The 12249-nt window shown below is 47.3% G+C and overlaps 1 protein-coding gene across 1 annotated transcript in view; it reads right to left on the minus strand.

Moving 5' to 3' along the window:
• Window positions 1–12249, minus strand: part of GXYLT2 (glucoside xylosyltransferase 2) — a 64539-nt gene that overhangs the window by 16124 nt on the left and 36166 nt on the right. The window contains exons 4-5 of the mRNA XM_058678584.1: window positions 4464–4715; window positions 3020–3143 (exon numbers count right to left, since the gene is read on the minus strand). Of these exons, the coding sequence (XP_058534567.1) occupies window positions 3020–3143; window positions 4464–4715 (376 nt within the window). The remainder of the gene's footprint in view (window positions 1–3019; window positions 3144–4463; window positions 4716–12249) is intronic.

The following is a 12249-nucleotide window of genomic DNA, read 5'->3' on the forward strand; positions in this document are numbered from 1 at the left end:
CAATGGCTCCAAGATGAGAAGTACAGCAGCCACTTAGCTGGCTTCAGCCCCAGTCAGCGACAAGAGCTCAGGTCTTTCTGCAAAGCTGCCTACGGTGGCCTACGAATATGATCTACTCACTGATCACACCCTCAAATAATCGGCAACAGGCTACAAGGATGTCTGGGGAAGCCACTGTGGGAATCCTTCCAATTCTTCAGTTTGGGAAGCAATATGGACAACAAGGCTTATCTTTGATAGCTTTAGCCAAAAAACAGAAAAGGCAATGCAGTATATAAAAAAAGCAATGGCATAGCAGAAAGATAGGTTTTAGATTTCTTTCTCACACTCTGGGGTGCCTCCCACCCTCTCATCTCTGAAAAGTCCCTCTCTGTGCCCCATTTGGATGCAGTTGAAGTGTTTTTGGGTTTGTTATCCCTGCCCTGATACACATTAGCCATGTCACAAATTATTTACTTTTCTTTTTCTTGCTAATTAAAAAAGTTGATATTTATACAGGGAAGTGTTTTTAACCAAAAAAAAAAAAAAAAACAGAGATAGCGGAGAGAGATCTTCCATCGACTGGTTCACTCCCCAGATGGCCACAGTGGATGGTACTCAGCCAGAGTGGAGACAGTAGCCAGGATCTTCCTCTATGTCTCCCATGTCAAGGACAGGTACCCAGGCACTTGAAGCATCTTCTGCTGCCTTCCTAGGCACATGAGCAGGGAGCTGGATCAGAAGCAGAGCAGCAGGAACTCGAAGAGAGGGCTGGTGTCGTAAACCACAGTTTAGCCCACAGTGCAGCCCACAGTGCCAGAACACAAGCCCCTCCCTTGTTTTCTTAATCTACAAAATGGGGATTGTAGTCTCAGGATTGTTGTGGGTTTAAGTAAGAAAATATGTAGATGTAGGGAAGAACAGATCTTCACCATGGTTCCTAAGCTCCATGCTCCCTGCCTTGCTGACCCATGTGTGAGCGCCCTTACTCTTCCCCTGGGACTTGGGAAGTGGGAGAAAGTTGGTCTTTTCTGTGTAGCTGAGGCTGTAGCCTGAAACATCAGGGCTTTGCCAGAAGGCCCTGGGAACAGGGAAAAGCAGTCCAAGGAGAAAAATAAACAGCTTCCGTGCGACAAGGTATATCGCGCCTGGGGTCCTCAAGTATCCCCCCCCATGCAGTTGCTGGGCTGTGCTGCCCTCCTACCCCTGATTTCCATGAGACTGTCATCTGTTTGCAAAGCCCAACAGTCTCCTCCATGCTGCAATCCAGGGTTCTTATTTGCAGCCAAGAGTCCTAACCAATACACATCTACTTCAAATCAAAGATGCAATCTACTTGAGAAGAAGAAATGAATGCAAGCTAAATTCCCTACAACTTTCAGTAGGAAATCGGTGAAAGCAAGACACAATGGATTGTTTTTTTTTTTTTTTTTTTTTTTGGTATTTTGTCTTAGCATTAGGAGTACTTTCAAAAGTACATCGTGGGCCCGGCGGCGTGGCCTAGCAGCGTGGCTAAAGTCCTCGCCTTGAACGGCACGGGATCCCATGTGGGCGCCGGTTCTAATCCTGGCAGCTCCACTTCCCATCCAGCTCCCTGCTTGTGGCCTGGGAAAGCAGTTGAGGATGGCCCAAAGCTTTGGGACCCTGCACCCGCGTGGGAGACCCGGAAGAGGTTCCAGGTTCCCAGCATCGGATCGGCGCGCACCGGCCCGTTGCGGCTCACTTGGGGAGTGAATCATCGGACGGAAGATCTTCCTCTCTGTCTCTCCTCCTCTCTGTATATCCGGCTTTCCAATAATAATAATAATAATAAATCTTTAAAAAAAAAAGTACATCGTAACAATATATTTTTTGTCTTTTCCAGGATTTGGTTCTTTGTAATATGAAAACACATGAAATAAGGTCTTCTTAAATATGTTATTTATTTGAAAGGTAGAGATAGATAAAGACTGTTGTATTGCTAGTTCATTCTCCAAATGTCCTCAATGGCCAGGGCTGTGCCAGGTCAAAGGCAGTAACTGGGAACTCCATCAGGCTCTCCTCCATGGGCAGCAGTGACCTAACTGCTTAAACCCTCACCTGCTGCCTCCTAGGGTGTACACTAGCAGCAAGCTAGAATCAGAACCCTAGGTGGGACTTCAAACCTGCCCTTCTGGTATTGGATATAGCCACCGCAAGGGGCGTTCTAACCACCGTATCCAACCCCAGCCCTAGGAAACTAGATTTTACTTCAGACTTATGTTCTGAGCAGAAAGCACGGAATAGGTTTTTCAAGGGTGACATAAAATCACAGGCAGATATCTCAACCTCAGGATTTTTAAAGACAAAGACCCATACAGAATGGAACCAGGATTGCTTATTCCCACCCCCCACTCTCCAACCTTTCTCAAGGAGAAAACATGGCTTTGATTTTAATGGCATTAAATGAGGCTTTAGCAAAGGAGGAGGAAAGAAGGTCGTTGTTTTACCTCCAATGGTTAACGTAAAAACATGGACCAAACACCATGCTCTCCCTTCCTTCTCCGACCCTAGGAAATCATTGGCTTGACAACATAAGAGCTTCTTTTGCTCTAGAGGACAGGAACAGAGTGGGAGGATTTGGGGCCTGAGTCTGTATTCTAGGCTCTTTTAACCTTGAATGAGTCAGTTCTCCTGAAGACTCCTCTAACCAGTTCCTTTCCACGTAGCCACTGTTCAGGCTGGGGACGTACTCGTGCCTTGATTCTAGTATTTTCAAGGACTTGTGTGCCACACGTCCATTGGCACTTCTCTTTGGCACTGCAGAATTGAAAAGATCTTTGCTGAGGATGGGATCCAGTGATGGAGGTTTCAACATTTTGCCTTTTGTGTTGGGAACACAAGGACTCGCCTCTGCTGGATGCCCAGAGGGCAAATGAAAGGGTGAGCATGGCAGGAGAACACACAAGCTGCTCTGTGCCTGAGTCAGCTCAGTCAATAGCAAGCCAGGCCTGGAATGCGCTCTGTGGGGCGAGGTGGGTGGAACTCCCACACACATGGCATGCATGCTAGAGCAACCTACCTGGGTTGAAATAGAAGATGATGTTTAACAAGTCCTGGTCTCCCCACGTGATGGCATTCTTGTACTTCTGGTAAAGAGGGTACAACATGTCCCCCCAAGCCAAGCCCGTGGGAATCATGCTGTTCTGGAAGAGAGAAGACTGTCAGAAGAGCTGAAGCAAAACAAACACGGACACGTTGTCCACTAAGGAAGCAGAGATGAGGGGCTGCACCTCTTTTCCTCTGGAGGACAAAGCCAGTTCAGGAAAGGGTCTCACCACCCTCGGGGTGGGGGCAAAGCCACATTAGGGCTCAGGAGTGTCTTGTTTGGCCTGACAGGCATGCATGTAGGGTGGTAGTTGAGCGTCTGACTTCTCTGAAAACCATGCCTGAACGCAAGCCTCTTTCTTAGGCTTCCGAAGCATGGGAACAAAATACAGGAGCACTGTTAAAGCATTTTAAAGAAAAACATCTTTCCTTGTCTTGAAATATTTTGTTCCTTTTAAGATGGAAGCAAAACATCCACAGACTAAATATGCATGAAGTATAAAGTTAAAATCTTAAACATTATCTGCCTCCATTCACCTCTAGACCCCATGTTCTGTAGAAGCACCCCAATGATCAAATGACCAGTCTCTTGGGTATTCTTCTGGAACTTTTTGACAAGTACAAGTAAGCATATTGTACAGTCTCACGATATGCTAGCTGATTCATTATTTTCTCAATATTTCCTAGAGATCTTCTTAGCTCAGTCATATATCAACCTGTTACTTGTAACAGGAGGGTGGTATTTTTTTTTTTTTTTGACTACTCTATGGATAGTCATTGAGATTCCTTCTAATTCTGCACTGGGATAAAAGATGAGATCAAGGGGCCTGGCATGCTAGCCTAGCGGCTAAAGTCCTCGCCTTGCACACGCTGGGATCCTATGTGGGCGCCGGTTCGAATCCCGACAGCCCCAGCTTCCCAGGCAGGTCCTTGCTTGTGACCCGTGAAAGCAGTCGAGGATGACCCAAAGCCTTGGGACTCTGCACCCACGTGGGAGACCCAGAACAGGCTCCGGGCTCCTGGTTTCAGATTGGCGCAGCTCCGGCCATTGTGGCTGCTTGGGGAATGAATCATCTGACAGAAGATCTTCCTCTCTGTCTCTCCTCCCCTCTGCATATCTGACTTTCCAACAACAACAATAAAATAAATCTTTGAAAAAATATGAGATCATGAACACAACTGAACAAGGGTCTCTGTGTATTTACATGATTATATCCCTAGAGTGATCCCAAGACATTCTATATGACCTCGAAACTGCACAGGATTCAAAAACAATGACATACTTCTCTGTGGCTCTTTCTGTCTCTACCTGCAGACCACTGTATTTCCAAATTCACCATCACGACTCTGTAGGAATGTCATCCTTGACAAGACAAACTCTTACAATGTAAAGAAGGAATTCCGTAACACTTGGTTACCTTGAACTGGGTGCTTCTTATCCGAGTCAGGTTCATCAGCATGACTCCCGAGTTCACACCCGCAGAACCATAGAAAGGATGCCGAGCAAAGCGGCTGTACCAGCCAATCTTGGGGATTTCATGCTCGGGGGCCATTGCTGCGAGCTGGGTGGAGTTAAAATTCCTCAGAAGCTTCCAGATATCCTCCACAGGCCTCAGAAAGAGGACATCTGTGTCCACGTAGAGAAGGGAATCCACATCCTTCAGAATCACCTTCGTGGGGCGAGATCAGCGGGAGGGCAGAGACAAAACAAAACAGACGCAGATAAAAAAAAAAAAACAGCAGAAGTGGCCTAATACCAGCATTTTCCATATTGGTCAGAGTTCTAAAATGGGATCACTCCTGGCTACTCTTGACTCCTTCTCCGTTGACCTGAGGGATGCGGATCAACCAAGGAGTGGCAAATTGGAAGAGAAACCTTGGGCAGGCATTTGGATAGTTGGCATGCCTGCAACCCATGGAGGTTGTTGGTTCCAACCTTGGCTCCTTCACTTTCAATCCAGCTTCCTGCCCATGCATCTGGGAAGGCAGTAGAAGATGGCCCAAGTCCTTGGGTCCTTGCTGTCCGGGGACAGACTCAATGAAGTCCTGGCTCCCCCAGTTTCAGCCTGGCCCAGCCCCGGGTGTTTTGGCCATTTGCAGAATGAGCCAGCAGATAAAAGAACTCTTTGTCTCCTTCTCTCTGTGTGTGTGTCATGCTGCCTTTGAGAAAAGTAAATAAATCTTTAAAATTGCAAACTGGGATGTAAATCTAAAATATGTTATCTCTGAGGTTAAAAAGGGGGGGAGAAAAGAATGGGAAGAAGGGAGGAAGGAAGGGGAGAAGAGAACATTATTATATTCTTAGAACTTTATCTGTAAATCACACTGAATCTATTAAATGCTAATTAAAAATTAAAATAGATTTTTAAAAAGATTTATTTATTTTATTACAAAGTCAGATATACAGAGAGGAAGATCTTCCGTCCGATGATTCACTCCCCAAGTGAGCCGCAACGGGCCGATGCGCGCCAATCCGATGCTGGGAACCAGGAACCTCTTCCGGGTCTCCCACGCGAGTGCAGGGTCCCAATGCATTGGGCCGTCCTCTAGTGCTTTCCCAGGCCACAAGCAGGGAGCTGGATGGGAAGTGGAGCTGCCAGGATTAGAACCAGTGCCCATATGGGAACGGGGGGCGTTCAAGGCGAGGACTTTAGCCACGCTGCCGGGCCCAAAATAGATTTTTTTTTTAAATGACAAATGGGAAGGACTTCCCAAATCAAGCATGTAGAAAGACAGAAATGCATGTGTTTGTAAGAACTCCATACATGTTATACTTATAGGAATAAAAGGTAAATAGAAGTTTGTAAATAAATAATATCAATTTTCATCTAGATTGGCCCAATTCTCGAACCCTGGACTATATTTGAGAGAAATAAAACTCTGAAAGGGCTGAGAATATCAGCCCACTGCTACAGCTCTCTCTCTTTCCAGCCTCTAAATAAGGCCCCCGTCTTCCTTAGCTTTTCCTTGGAACTGCGCTTTTGCCATTTGAAAACCTGAAGTGGACAATCCTGCCCATCTCTGGATCCATTTCTTCCATTTAGTGGTGAGGGAGTGTGGGGCACCATTTTTTTTTAAATTAGATATATTTATCTTTATTTTATTTTATTTTACTTGAATGGCAGATATACAGAGAGAGGAATTTACAGAAAGATCTTCTATCCACTGGTTCATTCCCCAAGTAGCCACAACGGCTGGAACTGAGCCAGGAACCAGGAGCTTCTTCCGGGTCTCTCACATGGGTGCAGTGTCCCAAGGCTTTGGACCGTTTTCTACTGCTTTCCCAAGCCACAAGTAGGGAACCAGATGGGAAGTAGAGCAGCCAGGATACGAACTAGCACCCATATGAGAGAGATCCCGATGGATGCAAAGTGAGGATTTAGTCACTAGGCTAACACCCCGAGCCCTTGAAATTATATTTTCAGTTAACATGGGAATAGTCAAAGCAAGTCATTGGCCAGCATTGGGTGGAGAATGGGGATTGGTAAATTTCTCCTTCTAAAAAGAGACAGGTAGTAAATATTTTCTGCTCTATTGTAACTACTCAGGTCAGCTGCTTGAGCAGACTAGCATGCCTAGACAGGCCTGAATAAATTAGAGACGCCGTGATCCACCACAACTTCACTTAGAGACACTGACATCGGAGCTGTCACGTGGTAATCTTTGTGTGATTCTTTTTTTCCACAACCATTTGAAAGGTAAATGTCATACTGACAACCACCTTAGGTAAACAGGCTCTGGGGGCTAACTGCTTAGCTCACCAAGGCAGTCTGAGGCTTGTCGGGACTATAGCATTCACCTTGTTTTGCCTTTGACCCTAGGTTTAAAGACAGCTTAAGCCAGGCTGTGAGTCTTCCTGGATTTCCCAATGTCATAACAATACTTGCTCTTTGAATGTTTTTGTCCCTCACCCCTAAATTCTTGTATGGAAGCCTTAGCCCCTGAAGATGGAGATGTGGAGGCCATTGGGTTTAGTTGAGAACCGGGGTGTCGGACCCTCAGGATGGGGCTAGTTAGCTACACCTGCCAGTGCCCCGTCTTCGCCAGGCGAGGACAGGGCAGCGAGGACGTCATCTGCAGGCCAGGATGGGGAATGGGAAGAGGGTAGAATGGGAAGAAAATTCTTTACTGAAAGGATAGAAAAGTCAGCTCTTCTCCATCCCTAAGGAAACGAGTCAGTGCGAGAAAGGAGCCTTTGAGAGGCCTTGGAGTAAGAGGTAGGGAAGGTGCTCACAGAAGCTGTTCGTACCCAGTGCAACGGGCCCTCCTGATCCTGCTCCACTCACTGCCACGTCCTGGACAGCCACTCTGGACAGCTGAGCATCTGGCATCGAGCAGGAACCGAAGCTGGGCCACAGTCAGTGTCATTTTCAGGGAACGTGTGTGTCTCACTTCCAAGTTCCCATTGTCCAAGTCCTGTTCTGACTTTGACAGGACAACTTGGTAAATGAGTTTTGGGTTTGAAATTGAACCTGCTTTGTCAAATCCCATGTCTACCATGATGGGGTCTTGCGTGGGCTGTGTAAATCTTTGAAATCTCAGCTTCCTTATCTTGTAAATGAGGAAATGAGACTGGCTGTGCACTTCCTGGTGCTGTTGGGGTGACTGAATGAGATTATATGTGTGGAGCACACAGTTCCTGAACAGAGAGGATGCAGTGATCGCTGGGATATTATTGTGTGTGTTTAAAGACTTATTTTATTTATTCACCAAAGAGATGAAATGAGAGAGAAAGATTTTTCATGTGCTGGTTCACTTTTCAAATGGCTGCAACAGCTGGGGCTGGGTCAGTCTAAAGCCTGCAGCCAGGAATTCCCTCCTGTGTGGGAGACAGAGGCCCAGGCCTGCCTAGACGCAAAAACAGGGATCTCAATCAGAAGCAGAGTAGCAGGGACTCAAATCAAGACGCTGATATGGGATGCTGGCATTGCAAGCTGCAGCTTAACCCACTGCAACACCACACCAGCCAGGCTGTGTAATACTGTTATCCTACTCTCATAAGGGCAAGGTCCCTTGATGCATAGCCAGGTCCCCAAACTGACTATACTAGGAAGAGTAAAAGAGTGAATTCTATTCCTTGTTCTCAGGAGCACTCAGGAGGTAGACAGAAAGCACCAGGTGATGTCAGAGGCAGCCCATAAGCACATGGTAGGGCCCCAAACCAATCGAAAATGAAATCAAGGAAGGCTTCCTAGAAGAAGAAACATCTAAACTAAGAAATAGATGAAGAGCATGGCAAAGAATATTGAAGTTTAATGGAACAGCATATGCAAAGGTCCTGTGACAGAGAGAGAGTGATTGATTGAGAATAGTGCAAGCTGGATGGGGCTGTAGGAACGGTAAGACATTGGGCTGTCAGAACAGCAGGGACGCCTGCTCAGGAGCAAAACTGACAAGTTTGGACTTGACCCTGAGAGCAGTGGGAAGATGCCCAAGGACAAGACTCAGCACCTGGAGCCACTCCTCTTTCTTTCCTTCCACATTGCCCGCATCCAGGGTCACAGGCTTCACTTCCACAACACCTAGCTCAGCTCCCTCACCCTGAGCCCCAGGCTCCATGACAATCCCCTTAGTGTTCTGCAAAGTTCCCCTGGGGGGTCCCCCTGCATCCACCCTGGCCCTCCTCCCACTCACTCCTCACAGGGCCACCCTGGGAGTTTTAATTTCCAGTGTGAACTTTCTGCCTTCATGAGTCAGTAAATGACATGGGTCCACGTCCACGTGTTCGGAATTTGCCTCCTTTCTATCTTAGTTCCTTTGCCGCCAGGGAGCAGGATTCTGCAAACTTACGGGGCCCTGTCTTATGACATAGTGTCTACCTTGGCAAACAACCTGCATTTATATCGAAAAACAGAAGTGTGTGGTTCTGCAGCTATTGGGTGCAGTGTCCCACAAAGACCCTGGCCGTTAATGAGGCCACTTGATCAACGGTGCTGCCCAGTTTCCTGGCTTCCCCGGCTTGTGTGTTTGTTATAACCACAGCAGTTACATGGAGCTTTACCTCCAGACTAAACACCAGGGAGCGGCACGTGGGGCGTGGGGAGAAACACGAAGTGACTACAAATTCACTTACAGCGGCACAGGTGACTAGGGAGTCACTGCTCATTTCCAAATCCTTCCTTCGCCCCCACCCTGGGTCTAGAGATAAATCTTAGCTGAACACCTGTGCGTTGTGACAAATGACTTCCCAGAGCTGTTGGTTAGAGGGCTTCTGAATGCCGCCCAGGGGTAGCCTTGCATGTAAGACTCGGGCCAAACCCCGTGTCTCACATTCAAAAGCTGCACTTTCTGCTGTCTGCACTTCCTGTCGTCAGCTTCCTGCCAATGCAGACCCTGGGAGGCAGCAATGATGGCTCGCGCTGAGGGGAGACTTCGACTGCACTGTCAGCTCTGCTGTCAGCTCTCTGTCCCTGATTGCTTGCCTCTCAAAAAATAATAATAACACCATAATAAACGGCCAAATGAAAACATTTTAGGAAGCCCCTCAAAGCAAGCAGAGCTGTTCTATTCCTTCCAGTCCTCGGCTCTGACCTCTTCCCCCCAAAACAAGCCTTCAAAGGGACGGTCTACCCTTTCCTTGCTTTACAAATGTAGTTCTTTATTTGAAAGGTGGAATGACACACACACACACATACACAAAGAGAGAGAGAGGAGAGAATCTTCTCTCTGCTGGTTCCTCCCCCAAATGGCTGCCTATAGCCAGGGCAGTGCCAGGAGTCTGGAATTCCACCTGGGTCTCTCACATGGGTAGCAGAAGGCCAAGTACTTGAACCATCTGCAGCTGCCATGCAAGGTGCATTAGCTGGGAGCTGGATCGGAACCCAAGCAACTGGGACTGAAACCTGCACGTGTATAGGGTGAGGGCATGGCAGGCCACGGCTGAATGTGCTGTGCCACAACTCCAGCCCCGAGCTCTTCGGAGTTTTCGGTTCCTGGTTTCCACCTGGCATCTGGGGAGCAAACCAGCAGATGGAAGACATCTCTCTTTATCACTCTGTTTCACAAATAAATCTGTTATGCAAATGAAACCACTATGACTGAAAAAAGATGACAGCTCAACATTTTGATGTAAATAATAAGCTATCCAAAAAATGAGAGATTAGCATTTAAAATTTTTATTTGAAAGGCAGAGTTCCAGAGAGACAGGAACACACATACACACAAGAAAGAAAGAGATCTTCTATCTGCTGGTCTGCTCTCCAAATAGCCACAATGGCTGAGGCTGGACGAGACCCAAGCTGGGCACCAGTTCTCCTGAGTGAGTGGCAAAGGTCCGAGCACTTGGGACCATCTGGCACTGCCATCCCAGGTGAACTGGCAAGGAGCTGGTTCAGACGTGGAGCAACTAGGACTTGAACCAACGTTCATATGGAATAGCAGCATGACAGGTAGAAGCTTAACCCACGGTGCCACAAACACTGGCCCCAATACTTAGATCAACAAAATGTTATTTTGACTGGACAAATGTTCAAACTAATGTTACCACTTAGGCACTAGGTACTACTCAATGAGATTTCCAGTATTTGCGTTCATTCTCACAAGCGTTCGATGAGGCAGCCCTAGTCTGATCCTCATTATAATAGACTAGGCAACTGAGACACAGCAAGGTTAAGCAACTTGCCCGAGGTCACACAGCCATGCTAAATACTCACTCAGCATTTTGTCAACACATGCTTTACACAGGTTTCCACCCTTCTCTGGCGGTGTTCTTCCTCTCAGGTGGGTAAGAACAGATGGGCCTATGCGGTTTGCTGAAGGTCACGTACTTGAAACCACAGGTCTTCGGCACCCAAACCACTTATTCTTTCTGCTTTCCCACAGCAACACATGCCCCCCACGGAGCACATGCTCAAAATGCAAATGACAGGTGAGGTCGCTGTTGGAGCATTTTTTTTCAGTTATTTATCTATTGGAAAGGCAGAATCAAACACACACACACACACACACACACACACACACACACACACACACACACAGACAGATCTTCCAACTGCTAGTTAACTCCTTAAATGGCTACAATGGCCAGTGCCGGGCCAAGTCAGAACTAACAGAAACTCCATCCTGTTCTTTCACATGCATGGTAGAAACTGAAGCCCTTGGACCATTATCTGTTGCTTTCTCAGGTTCATTAGCAGGGGACTAGCCTGGAAGCAGAGCAGCCGGGACTGCAACCAGTGCCTTGACAAGGGATGCCGATGTTCCAAGTGGTGACTTCACCCACCGGGCCATGATGCCAGCTGCAAATCACCTCCTTCTCTGGGCTGCGATCCCCTGAAGGCTCACACTGCCTTTTGGTCCCATCCCCTTAGTTTCCTTGTCTGCGTTAATCCTGAAGTCCATGCTTTCTCACCACCCCAGCATCTCAAAAGAGCGCTATTCCGACCAAGACCCTTGCTTGGGGAGCCTGAGGTTTTCTGCTGAGTGGGCTGAGGGAGACACCACGAAGAACCTGGCGCTCCTGCTCTTGGATGCATGTGGTTGCCGACAGATCCTGCACTCAGCGAACTCAGCCTGGACCGCTTGGTGAAGGTGGTGTTTGCTAGTGCAGTTTTCTTCCTGGAAAAGGAGCTATTTCCCCTTCTGAAAGTACTAACTGTTGTAGAGGAAACACTTTAAAGCCATGCACATATCTCCTTCCTGATGCAACGCCCATCCCATCACTTTAGCATCCCCAGGTAGATGTCACCTGTAGCAGTGACCACTGAGACACTCTAAGGATGGCATTCTCTTTTCCTCATTCTTCCTCTGAAATCACTGGGAGGAAGCGGGGTCATCGCTCCCCGCTCAGTTTTTTGGTACAAAAGGCAGATCCCAAAAGCTAAGGGGAAATGTGTACTCGGAGAAAAACAAGGCATGGATTTATTTTAAAGACTTTTTTTTCCCCACTGAAACAAACTTATCCTTTTAATTTCAACTCATTCTCCAAAGTAATTCTGGTTCCTTTCTTGTAGGATGGGGTTCAGAAGTCAGTGTCTGGGTGCAGGGGTGCTCACTGCTTATTGGGGCGCTCTGAGTTTAAGTTTCTCAGTGGCTAGACTTAGGAATACAGATAGATAGATAGGTAGGTAGATAGATAGATAGATAGATACTTATATCTATACACAGCCCTGTACACATACTTATCGAAGGTTAGTGCTATGCCTATCCATGTGGGTTACCTGTTTAAATCTTCCTACATAGGGCCCGGCAGCGTGGCCTAGCGGC

The sequence above is a fragment of the Ochotona princeps genome, chromosome 21, assembly GCF_030435755.1.
Source record: "Ochotona princeps isolate mOchPri1 chromosome 21, mOchPri1.hap1, whole genome shotgun sequence".
NCBI lineage: Eukaryota > Metazoa > Chordata > Mammalia > Lagomorpha > Ochotonidae > Ochotona > Ochotona princeps.